Genomic DNA, 12,953 nt, shown 5'->3' with positions numbered 1-12,953 from the left:
GCACTGTGTGTGTGGGGGCGTCAAAGGGTATATGATGTCACAGTCTCTGCCCTATCATTTTGGCAAATAAATATCCATACCCTGAGACCCATCTTCGTGTGAATAACTCAACCTATGGTCCACTAAGTACGGCTAACAGAACCCAAAGGCAAAGCACCTTATGGGCGACATAACTCAGGAGTCTAACTCTGCATGAGTATCACCACCCTGTGCCTGGCCTAGTGTGGATAAGACTACTGGTGTCTATCCGAGTATGGATAACATTACCGGGGCCAGACCTAGTACGGATCACACAACCAGCGCCTGGCCTAGCATGGGTAAGACAGTTATTAGGGCCAGCCTAGTGTGGCTAAAGCAGCGTAAAAGCCTGGTATCGCTATCAAAGCCACTCCCCAAATCTAGTATGTATCACACAACTAGGGGCTCAGCCTAGTACTATCAACACAATCACTGATGGAGACTGGTCTCGATAAGAAAACCATGGGTCTGGACCAACATGGACAGCAGAAGCCTAGTCTGGTCATATGTCCACCCCGACCACGAGTCCAGTTCTAGCCGCATCCTCACCTGCACCCACTCGCACCTGAGCTCTGGGTGTCCTGTCCAGCCCCACCGCATCCTCACCTGCACCCACTCCCACCTGAGCTCTCGGAGCCCGTCCAGTCCCGGCCGTGACCTTACCCGCACTCACTCCTACCCGAGATCTGTGTGGCCCGTCCAACCTTGCAGCGTCCTTTCCTGCACCCACTCCCACCTGAGATCTGTGTGGCCCGTCCAACCTTGCAGCGTCCTTTCCTGCACCCACTCCCACCTGAGATCTGTGTGGCCCGTCCAACCTTGCAGCGTCCTTTCCTGCACCCACTCCCACCTGAGATCTGTGTGGCCCATCCAACCTTGCAGCGTCCTTTCCTGCACCCACTCCCACCTGAGATCTGTGTGGCCCGTCCAGCCCGCCGCTTCCTTTCCTGCACCAACTCCCACCTGAGCTCTGGGAGCCCGTCCAGCCCTGCCCTCACCAGCACCCACTCCCACTTGAGCTCTGGGTGGCCCGTCCAACCTTGCCGCGTCCTTACCTGCACCCACTCCCACCTGAGATCTGGGTGGCCCGTCCAACCTTGCCGCGTCCTTACCTGCACCCACTCCCACCTGAGCTCTGGGAGCCCATCCAGCCCTGCCCTCTCCAGCACCCACTCCCACTTGAGCTCTGGGAGGCCCGTCCAACCTTGCCGCGTCCTTTCCTGCACCCACTCCCACCTGAGCTTTGCGTGGCCCATCCAGCCCTGCCCTCTCCAGCACCCACTCCCACCTGAGATCTGGGTGGCCCGTCCAGCCCCACCGTGTCCTTACCTGAACCTCATGGATGATAACTTTGAATGGCGTTGACCGCTCCATCCAGCTGTTGACAAGCTCCATGGCCCTGTCGAAGTTCTTGACGTACTCGCCGTACATCTTGAGGAAGGGCGCCAGCTTCTGGAGGATGTCCCCGATACGTGGGTTCCTGTCCCTACAGAAGGTGATGAAGAACACACAGTGCTCAGGCCTGAAGTGGCAAGACTGTTTGGAACAGACACACAAACCTGAGAGGGCACAGCTGGAGTCTGTGGAAGAGGTGAATGTAATGGCCAACTATGCCAGACTAAACCACACCGATGCCCATCAGTGAGGTGGGGTTGGACCTGCACCAGGGCCAGCGGGAGGAGAGGAGAAGAGTGAGTGACTGGATCCAGAAACCATCTCTGCTCTCAGGTGTGCATAGGGGATGTCTGTATAGATTAGACGCTAGACCACTCACAGGTGGTCTGAACGGAGGCGTATCGGTATCACTACCCCAGTCATAGAGGAGGGGAGACTGCAGCACAGAAATGACACAACTCACATGTCCCAATGAAGAGGTCATAGATGCTCATTCAGGGATGCCGTCCATCTGTCAACATCCCCTCCTCCCCTCCTTTTCCAGATGTTTGACCTCAGTTGATTTAGCTCTTTGTCCATCTCCCCAAAGCTGCACTTGCCTGTTAATGCCCAGAGATCTTACCACCCTCTCCCGATTCCCCCTCAACCCTCGGTGTCCATCATTATATCCCCAGTGGTCCTCTTACCATTCCATCATGCGCTTCTCCAGCTCGGGCAGCAGGAACTGCTGGTGGAAGCAGTAGATGGAGCAGATGTTGGAGAAGATGCCCATGACCACCTCTACGGGGAACGAGCCCCGGCTGCGCGCCTCCTCCATCAGCCTGGCACAGAACACCTGGAGGGCAGAGAGAGGGTGAGTACACACACTGGGGCAGTGTGATGGGAGTGCGTGAGTGCATGGGATGGGAGAGCGTGGGTATGGGTGGGCACATGATGTGGGACCAAGGAGAGAAGAGATGCATGCTCAGGCAGAGCATGGTCAGAAAGAGTGTGAGCGCACCCATGATGAAACACCAACAACTGAACTGTTTCTGTCATCCTGAAGAAGGCTCTCATTACAAACAAGCCGAAACATTGTAGAATGTTTATTTGTATAGATACCACTCTTGTTTAACATGCTGTGAGATTATTGTCAAGACACCACATCTGTCCCAATTGTTACTGGGAATGAAAAGATTTTGCAAGTAGAAAAGGTCCCTATGAAGGACATGAAGAGTTTCAGGGCAGGTAAAAACACAATCCTAATCTCCCGCTTCTCAAGGCTCTCCTTGCATCAGGCTGAGTCTCATGTTTACAACTTACCTCACCGCCACACTCCGAGGGGTGGCAGTCAGGCATTTGTGTGGCCATGAACTAAACTAGTTTCCCTTGGGTTGCATTCCCTTCCATCCATCTTTGCTCATCTGCAGCGGTGAGACACTTCCTTCTCGCCCAATAGTGCCCGGCTCAATATCACAGGAGCCGCAAAGCTCGATTCCACTGAATTTCTTTTGACAACACTATGCATTCTTAAAGCTGTAGGTGCGGTTGCAATCAATAAAATCAATGTCGCTGACGTACAAAGTTAAAATGCCTCTTATAGAAGCGGTGAGTGGCCATCTGTGCTGTGCATCTTGCACTGTGTGTTACAGTCAGGAGGGGAAGCAGCACAATTGCACAAATATACACTTCCCAAGTGTCACAAGGATGACTTGTGCAGGAAAAAGAAGGGGACAAAACAAAGTGGGAACTAGAGGGAGAGTAGAGGAGAGGTTGAGTCCGGTAACAGTTTCGAAGAACGAAATATATGGACGCCTCGACTAAGGGTGGAGAGACCCCGGTACCAGGTAGAACTCAACGGAAGCCAATAAGGGACAGATTTAGGGTTGGGCGGTCAAGGGAAACCATCCGCATTATCGAGCACGTGATTGAGGCTTCGTTGGAGGGTTCACCTCCATGGAGGAACCCCCGGTGGTGGAAGTTGTGGTGGAGTTCCTACTGCTAGAGGGGAAGTTCTCCACTTGTGATTCCCCCTGTGAATTCACCACTGGAGAAGATCCTTCCCACAGATCATTTCCACCTCCCCCACAAACTAGAGGATTTTCTGTTACCACTCGAGCCCTATGTCACCTTGACGCGTACCGCAAAGTCCTGAGCGGGTCTACCTGTAGGAAGACTCTGCTCAGGTGACACCAAGGAGGAGTCTGATGGTCACCCAATGGGCTGTAGCGCCCTGAAGCCCAAGCACTCCGGAGGCTTCCCGTGTGCAGCCTATCTCCGGCTCTACAGAGCCCATGTTACATAAGAGTGCACATACATCACTTGTAAACTCATGTAATGTGCCTGGATACCCTATCGGGTGATTAGCGGCGCTTTATAAATTCTGATTGATTGATTGATCAATTGATGCTAACATCAACCATTTTCTGTGGCATAGCTCAGGAAATGATGTAATTTAAAGAGACCATACACATAACTGAAACCAGTGCTTTTGATTGATTTGAGGACCCAATGGCAGTTGCTAAGCTGGGCTTCATGCATGATACTGGGCTCTGTTTGTGCACGGAGCACCAGCGAAACTTTGTAATCGTGCAACGGTACCTTGGAAGGGCCACTCTTCTACACACTGGATCCTGTCACTTTCAGTTGTGATCTCCATGGCATTTCCTGGCTCGCTCTGGGTTGTGCTCATAATGAAGCATCCTTCAAGGTTTGGGGCAGTGTTTCAATCTTTGCACAATATGAACACTGAGGGTATGATGTTACCAGGCTCGGGCCCTCGTGAGACAGTGCCTTGCACCAGGGTGTTTGTGCGTGTGGTTATCCAAGCAGAGACACAGGCTACGTTCCCTCTCCCCAGAGCACACACAAGCTGGACAAAAGCACGGTGGAGAGATCTGACTTTGAGATTCTGCGTCTGGACTTGTCCCAGAGGGCCGCAGGAGTCGGCGGAGGGATACCTTTTTAGGAGTGCTTGGGCCAGGGAGGGTATATATCAGTTAATGGTCTCTTCAGGAGGAGGGGTGAGTTCTAGGTGCTCTCTAGCCCAGGCCACAGCGATAGCAGGCTCCTAGGCTTGCCCTTCATTCAAGGCCCGATGTACGCTGTTGGCAATTACTGGTTCACAGTTAAAACATTCGGTCACCCCAAAGCACTGAGGATGGTACAGACAATACATGCAACGTTGAAGGATAAGACCTCAGAGTCTCTTCGGATTGGTTACTAACTCTGTCTGAGGTTCTTCAGTCGCATGCTATGATCTGTGTAGAGCTCATTTGAATCCAAATCTAACAAACATTGTCAAAGCCAATCCAATTGGTCTGTTTTTTTGTTAGGGGAATTGTTTGATAACAGTTGGGCAATCTTGTGTGTGCTGCCCCAGCTACCATAGAAAGAAAATCCAATATTAAAGCAGCAACTAGGGTGGCAACAATATAACATTTGGGAGCAAGGCCACAGACTTTGTTATGGGAGCTAAGCTGTATGCTTAAAGAAGAGGGCTATGAAAAATAGGCAAATAGACAATAGAAAAGGCAGATGCTGCAAACAATGCTAAATCCAACATGTTAACAGGTTACCAAAGTAAAACAATTAAACATGCATGGGTGATTAGTGAATAGGACTGTTTTATGACAGGCTAAGCCATCCAAACAGCAAGCACTTCTCACACAGGAGCAATCAACCAGCAGTTAAGATGTTATGTCACCAAAATAAATACATCAAAGGGCACACACTGGTTATAGTCTAATAAAAGAAGTGCTTGAAACTCATATGGAGCAATGTAACCATCTCCAAAATACCATGGCTTCGATGGACAGCCCAGCCAACCAATGGCAACAATGAAAAATACATGAAAACAAATGGCTGGAGGAGGTAGGCCCAACGCACACACTTGAGCCCACTCTCTCTGTATTACTTAGAGCCCTTTTTGCAAGAATTGATGATATAAGGTCCCTCTCGGAGCTAAAGCAGTATATAGCAAACCCAAAAGTTCCATTTGCAGACGCTCGTGATTGGCTGGGATCGAGCCGGCAGGGCATTCCACAGCCCGGGTCCCTGAAGGACGAACCCACTGACCCAGCCTCAGGTTTCCAAAGTCAGTTTTTTAAATTATTTACTGTAAATACCTCTCTGTGTGTGTGGATAGTGTAGACTTGTGAAAGTTTGGAGTCTGTTTGAATAAGCAGATGTTTGTGGTCACACAAGTACCCCGGGGATAACTTTCTGGGGCAGGTGAGGAGAGCAAAGAGTTTGTTTTAGGAGCGGGTGGTGTGGGCTGCCAGATGGCTGAGGGAACAGCATTTATGTTAGATGTATAACTTTCATTTGGGGGCTTCCCCATCACATTCATGGTGGCGCAGGGGGGCAGGATGAGGGACTTGGCTGTCCCACACGGGTTGGTTAGAGGGGCGCACGTGCCCCACTTTTATTTATTTTTTAATTATAACAGTTTTCTATAGCGCGAACCAGATCCTTGGGTATCAGAGCGCTTAACATCACAAGGTATATAATAAGAACAGCAATGTGTATAACACGCACAGAGGTAGCCTGTAAATAGATAGTATATACCGGAACGAACATATAAAGGACAGATGCCAGACTACCGCCAGTGTCCTCTTGCCGTGGGTCATTTTCTATATAATTCCCATTTTGTTGACCAAAAGACCCTCACCGTTGAGTAACCGATGGCATATTGCCTACCTAATGGAGGAATTTGTTCATGAGAAACATCCTAGTTTCCTTCTTGAATGTTGCAGAGTTCGAAATCTTTCTGATGTTCGCAGGAAGGGAGTTCCATATTCTAAGGGCTGCACCAGAGAACGATCTCTCATAAGTTTTTTCTTCCTGAAGATAGGTGGTCTCAGCATCAGCAGATTGGCACTCCGGACAGGTCTGTTTCCTCCTGCAATTTTTTTTTTCTGGGCAAGATATCTGGGTGTGTTGTGATGAATCGCTTTATGGGCGATACATGCCATTTTTGGTTGTTTTCTAGCTTCGTACGGTAGCCAGTTTAGAGCTTTCAGGTGAGGGGAGATGTGGTCAAATGTCCTCGATCCTGTGATAAGTCTTGCCGCTGCATTGAGGCATGCTTTTAAGGGAGCTGTGGAGATTTTTGGAAGGCCTGCAAGTGTTGTGCATCCATATTCAATTCTTGAGATCACCAGTGATTGCACAGCTAGTTTTAGGTCGTTCTCTGATAGAAATGACTTCATTTTTCTTAAGTCGTTCAGATGAAAGCGTGCATTTTTTGCCATTACTTTGATGTGGGTTTTCATATCAAGGTGTTCATCCAGTGTGATTCTGAGAGACTTAGCTGATTCAACTAGCGTCGGGGTGCAGTTCAACGCTGTGATCATTTTGGACCATTCCTTCACTTCTGCTTGTTTCTTTTGTGGTGCGATGAGTAAGAATTCAGTTTTATATGCGTTTAGCTTGAGATGATTGCTAGATAGCCATTTTAGCGACATTTTGAGGGCCTCATTCATAATGGTATTGTCTTCCAGTGATGAAATCTTGATGTAAAGTTGCGATTCCGCGTACATATGGTAAGATATTTTAGAATTTCGTAGGATTTCTGTAAGTGGTTTGATATATAAGTTAAACAGTGAAGGAGATAGAGTAGATCCTTGGGGTACTCCAATTGTGTTTGGGCATGAAGGAGAAAGAGATTGGTTTCCTAGGAATCTCTGAGTTCTATTCTGTAAGAATGATTCGAACCATTCCAGTACAGTGCCAGAAATTCCCATCCTGTCGTGGAGTCTGTTTAGAAGTTTTTCGTGGTTAACTGTATCAAACGCTGAGGACAGGTCTAGGAGGATGAGTAGACAAGATTGGTTATGATCTAAAGCTTGAAGTGCATCATCGACTATGTGGAGGATTGCTGTTTCCGTGCTGTGTCCAGTTCTGAATCCCGATTGGCAGTCATCCAATAGAGAGAAGTTGTCGATGTGTCGGCTTAACTGATTTTGTACACATCTCTCTATTAATTTGGCAAGAAGAGGGATGCTGGTCACTGGGCGATAGTTATTTGGATCAGCTGGGTCTGCTGTGGGTTTTTTGATGATCGGGACTACTTGTCCTGTCTTGAGACATTCTGGGAGGACCCCCTGGGAAAGTGAGGCATTTATAATTTCAGTCCAAATTGGAATCATTATATGGCTGATTTCTTTCAGGCATTTTGATGGTAGCGGGTCGTTAAAGTGATTGTTTGGTTTAGTGGCAGCAAGCGTTTTGGTAATCTCATTCTGGTCTAGTAATTTGAACGTGTCCCAGTATGCCTTGTTTTTTTGTCTCATTGTTCGCAGAGTTCTGTGCAGATTGTGATGATGTTGTATTGTAGTTGGGGTTATCTGCAGCGATCCTAAGTTCTTTTTCCAGTTCGTTGGCTTTGTTGTTGAAAAAGGTTGAGAATTCCTCGCAGCTTAGTTGTGTTTTAGTGACTCCTTGGGCAGATTTTGCCAGTTTATTAGATTGTAGCTTTATAATCTCAAACAGTTTCCGTGGTCTGTTTTTGGCGTTATCCAGTTCCGATCTGATAAATTCCTTTTTTGAATTGATGATCTTTTTATTATTATTTTCCTTTCTGATCCTTCTGAGGGATTTCAGCTCCGGGGAGGACGGGTGTTGTCTCCATTTTCTTTCTGCACGTCTCAATTTTCGCCTATCTTCGTTCAATATTCCGTTAAACCATGGGTTTTTAGTCTTCTCCGAGACTCTTTTTAATTTGAGTGGTAAGGTGGAGTTGACTATTTGCGATATTGTGGTCGTGTAGTGGTTCGTTAGATCCGTCACGTTCTGCACGTTGTCAGGTAGGATGAGGTTTTTTTTGCAGCTTTCCCTTAGCAGATCCATGTTTGAATCTCTCGTTTCACGTACCATCTTTTCATTTTGCTAGGTTGAGTGGTTTTTATCTTCTCCCTTGATGGTATTAAGAAGGTTATGGCGTGGTGATCTGACCAGTCGCATGGTTCTATTGAGAGGATTGAAATGCCATTAATCTTTGAAATAATCCAGTCTAGTGTTGCTCCTTTCTCATGTGTAGGCTCCAGACAGGCTTGTGATAATTTTAGCTCCGTTAGAAAATCTTTAAAGGCGTTGACCTGTTTGTCGTTGTTGTCATTCCAGTGTAGATTAAAATCACCTAGAAATATATTATTGATGTCTTTGCTAGAGTTGGCAGTGATGATTAGTTGGTCTATGAAGTTCAAGTTATTTCCCGGTGGGTGATATATGGCATATAGGTTGCAGATCTGTTTGTTAGCCGATCTTATATGGAGCCCAAGGTATTCGCATGATTCGAGAGGGTCTGATTGAAATTGGCCAATTTCTAAGTTTGATCTGTGGATACAGGCAATACCACCTCCTGACTTTTTTTGTCTGTCAAGTGCGGGGGCACCAGCAGGTCTAAGACTGGGGATGAGGATTCAGATAGCCAAGTTTCGGTAAAGATAGTAACGTCTATTCCCTGATTGATAATGATATCGGCTATCTCAGACGCATGTTTTGTTGCCGATCGGCAGTTGAGCAATAGGCATTTTAAAGATTTTTCTGTTCCATCTGTGGTCCTGTTGCACGTATCGGTGGTTAGTTGGATTTGTTGTAGGTTGTTGAGATTGGGTTTCCTTCCATTTCTCGTGGATGTTCTGTTTGCGTCAATCGGTACTCTCTAAATTGCCTGTCCCCTATTGGGGTCCGTCTGTTCATACTCCCTGAGTAGTGCTAGTATCTCTGCTTCTGATAGAGAGTTTTGATTCCTTTCTGGTCTGTTTTGTCTGGTTGACAGTGGCTCTCTTCTTGCTTTTGATTTCGGATGTGTTTAATAGCTGTTTGATGTGTTCTATTTCCGTGTGAGTGTTTTCTGTGATATCACATAGTTTTTCTATCCCTTTCAAGGTGTTTAATAAATCCAGTGAAAGGATACTGATTTGTGTTTGGATCTCGTGAATTTTTCTCAAGATCTTAGGTGACGTGATGTGATTCTTAATCCGTATGTTTCGGTCTTCACGTATTCCGTTCCTGAATTTCCGTTCTGACCCATGTCTCGTTGTCTTCTTAATTCTTTCCTTAGATCGGTTTTCTCCTCGGACTATAATTGCTGGGATGGATGTTCTGTCTAAGCATGGTGATCCAGAGTTGTTGTTGATGTTATATGTGTTTCGTGTTCTCTCAGCTTCATTCCTTGCCAACGTACTTTCTGTTCCGCATGAGGCTTCTGGTTGAGTAACCTGTTCCTGGAGGTCTCTGGATGGAGTGCTAATTTGTTCAGATCTCCGTCGGTTACTGGTGGAGTTTCTAATTGTGGAGATATTGTCAGATGAGATTATATTGTCTTCTGACGGGCTCTGGAATTGTAAAGGTCTAGTGACTCTTAATTGCAAGGACTGATCTGGTTTCTGGCGGACACTTGTTGTTGTGTCTAGTCTACTGGTGTTGTTGGGTGGGACAGGGTTGTCTTCTATTGTCTAGTCTACTGGTGTTGTTGGGTGGGACAGGGTTGTCTTCTATGTTTCTCAGGTGTATTAGTGGCTTCGTGGACTCTACGTTTCTTTTTAAGAATGAGAAAAATTTGCCGAACTCTTCCAGGTCGTTGTCAGAGGCTTGGATCATCACTATCCCATTCTTGAAGATAGTAATGCAGAGGTCTGCTCTCAGGTTGGGTGATGCTCTTGTCATATATTTTGTACCATGAGGCATGTTGGTAGTGGATTTTATATAGAGCAACGTTGTAAGGGCATTGCGCCATTTCGCCTTTCTTCAGGTGAAGAATATCATATCTTTCGTGATGACTCCTTTAGTCATGCACACAGAAGTGTCAGGGTTTTTTCTCATAATGTTATGCTTACATTTTTTGGCTGCATTTTTAGAAAGATAGGTTGGGTATTTATGATGTAGGCGTTCCCACTTGTTTGTTCCAGGTAGTTTTTCTCCATTTCTGTGATATGTGGTGAGTATTAAGATTCGTTTCCCTCTTCTTGTTGGTATGAGTCTTCTCTTAAATTAAATGCAGGATTATAATTATAGAAGTACCTGGTATTATAAAGATCTCTCTAGCATGTGTGACTTAAATTCCGTTTTCTATATTAGTTTCTTTTCCAGGAATATTCTTCTATATATTTAATTGTGAGGACTTTTCAAATGTCCGCCGTGATTTTTATTTATTGCGTATTATATTTAATTTAATATTTTTTTTCTTTTTTTGAGGACTTTTCAAAATGTCCGACGTGATTGTTATTACTTCTGTGCTGATGCCTTTCTCTATTTCTGATGTTTTAGTCCTCTTTTACTTTCCATGAATTCAATCCATGAGATAGCTCCTTTCTCCTTGTCATTGTTAGAAGTCCTCTTTTTCTCTCACCTGTTGTGGATGGCTTTCTAGCTTTTTAGTCCTTTTTCACTTTCCCTGATTTGGCCCTTGGGATAGCCCCTCTCTCCTTGTCATCTGTTTAGAAGTCCTCTTTTTCTTACTTCTGATAAGGAATGGCTCTCTCTCTATGTAAGTCCGCTTTCGCTATCCAGGAGATTATTTCCGCCATTTTGGGGTATTTTTTCTAATTATTTCTGCACTTTGATTATGTACTTCGATTGAATGTCTGCTGCGGCCGCCATCTTAAGGTCAGGCACGCCGCTTCGTGGTTTCCTTTCATTTCAGTGCTTGTATAGAATCCACGGTGATTCCTCAGTGCTTTTGGGCCCTATGAGCACATTATGAGACTCGTCTCAGGTTGTTCCAGGCAGGCGCCCCCCAGTTACAGACGCGCTCTCTCACCTCTGCCCAATGATCGTCCCGCGTCGACGCTCGTCAGTGTCCCACGTCTCTGCGTAGCTCTGTGTACTTTACTCCGCTCCGGCTCCTACGCTGTTCCCCCTCCAGCCACTCCGCATCCACGACGTCCTGGCTCCCAGACTGGCGCTCTCTCCTGCCACCCCCTGTGTCGCGAGGCTGGTCCGGCTCCACGTCGCTCCTCCGACTCTGGGGTCTCGTCCCGAAAATGCCTCGGACGACTCTGGCCTCTCGTCTCTTCACCCGGCACGCTGCCTCACCTCTATGGCATCGTCCAATCGCCTTGGTTGTCGCTGGGCTCTCAGCGCTGCAGCGCTGTAGGGTGGCTCCTCATCGGGTTCCCGCCGTCCCCGTTGTCCCCCTCCGGTCCTCAGTCTCGGTCAAGTTGCCTCTGGAGTTGCTCCGCATCGGGAACAGCAGTTGTTGGGTGGTTGCTGCGCAGTTTATCGGGTTTTAATAGGGATTTTAACCTCTTTGGTTATCCCTAAACCCGGGAGCTCACGCTAGCAGCTCCTACCCGGTGGCCATCTTGCCTGACTTTGCTTTCACTTTCTTTCACTTGATGCTGAAGACATGTTAAGTTACAAGGGGATGCAGCAGATTAGGAAAGTGGCCCATGCTACATGGCGTGGGAGGGGCTCACCTGATGCAGAACGTACCATGCTCTCTGGAGGAGAGGGTGATATGGAAGGTGGCACATTCTACATGCAGCAGATTAGGAAAGTGGCCCATGCTACATGGTGTGGGAGGGGCTCACCTGATGCAGGAGGTGGCAAAGGTTCTCGGGGGGGGGGCTCACCTGATATTGAAGGTGGCACATGTTCTCTTGGGGGAGGGGCTCCCCTGATGTGGTAGGTGGCACATGCAGTCTGGAGGGGAGGGGCTCACCTGATGTGGGAGGTGGCACATGGTCTCTGGGAGAGGGCCTTACCTGGTCCAGCAGATGCAGGCGGGACACGTAGGCCCTCTCGGTGAGCAGGAGCTCGTTGGCGATGTGGAAGACCTTCCGGTGGGTCGTGCACTGCGGAGAAACAAAAACGAACAGATCAGCGGTGTGCACGACTGCAGCGCGCTCCTTCTACAGAAGGTGGCAGCACGGACGAGTCGGACGCTCCTCTCACAGGGCTAAGACAGCACAAGGGGCAACCGTGAACCTCCCAGGGGTAGAGGCAGCGTGGCCCTTAATCCCAGTGCTAGGCCACCAGTGCTGCTATAGTACGGCCACAGCACCTCTCCGGCACAACGGGCACTGTTACACACCTCTGCGGTGCTGCCAGCAGTACAGCACTGCAATCACACACCTACAGCGTAGCACCAGCAGTATCATCACAAACCGGCAGCACTGCTATCACACATCTAGAGTGTGTCGGCAGCACTGCTATCACACACCTGTAGCATGGTGGCAGCACTGCTATCACACACCTAGAGCACAGCTGCAGCACTGCTATCACACACCTAGAGTGTGTCCGCAGCACTGCTATCACCCACCTAGAGCACAACGGCAGCACTGCTATCATACACCTAGAGTGTGTCGGCAGCACTGCTATCACACACCTGTAGCATGGTGGCAGCACTGCTATCACACACCTAGAGCACAGCTGCAGCACTGCTATCACCCACCTAGAGCACGGTGGCAGCACTGCTATCAACCACCTAGAGCACAGCGGCAGCACTGCTATCACACACCTAGAGGGCAGCGGCAGCACTGCTATCAAACACCTGTAGCACGACGGCAGCACTGCTATCACACACCTAGAGTGTGTCGGCAGCACTGCTATCA

The 12,953-nt window shown here is 48.0% G+C and overlaps 1 protein-coding gene across 3 annotated transcripts in view; it reads right to left on the bottom strand.

Annotated features, from left to right (window-relative positions):
• Positions 1–12,953, bottom strand: part of FGD1 (FYVE, RhoGEF and PH domain containing 1) — a 243,330-nt gene that overhangs the window by 26,891 nt on the left and 203,486 nt on the right. For all 3 annotated transcript variants that reach the window (XM_078664553.1, XM_078664554.1, XM_078664555.1), the window contains exons 5-7: positions 12,105–12,194; positions 2,100–2,248; positions 1,348–1,504 (exon numbers count right to left, since the gene is read on the bottom strand). In XM_078664553.1, coding sequence (XP_078520679.1) covers positions 1,348–1,504; positions 2,100–2,248; positions 12,105–12,194 — 396 coding nt within the window. The remainder of the gene's footprint in view (positions 1–1,347; positions 1,505–2,099; positions 2,249–12,104; positions 12,195–12,953) is intronic.

The sequence above is a fragment of the Lissotriton helveticus genome, chromosome 10 (assembly GCF_964261635.1).
Source record: "Lissotriton helveticus chromosome 10, aLisHel1.1, whole genome shotgun sequence".
Classification (NCBI taxonomy): Eukaryota; Metazoa; Chordata; class Amphibia; order Caudata; family Salamandridae; genus Lissotriton; species Lissotriton helveticus.
Note: the sequence above shows the minus strand (reverse complement) of the source record. Positions and strands in the feature narration are given on the sequence as shown.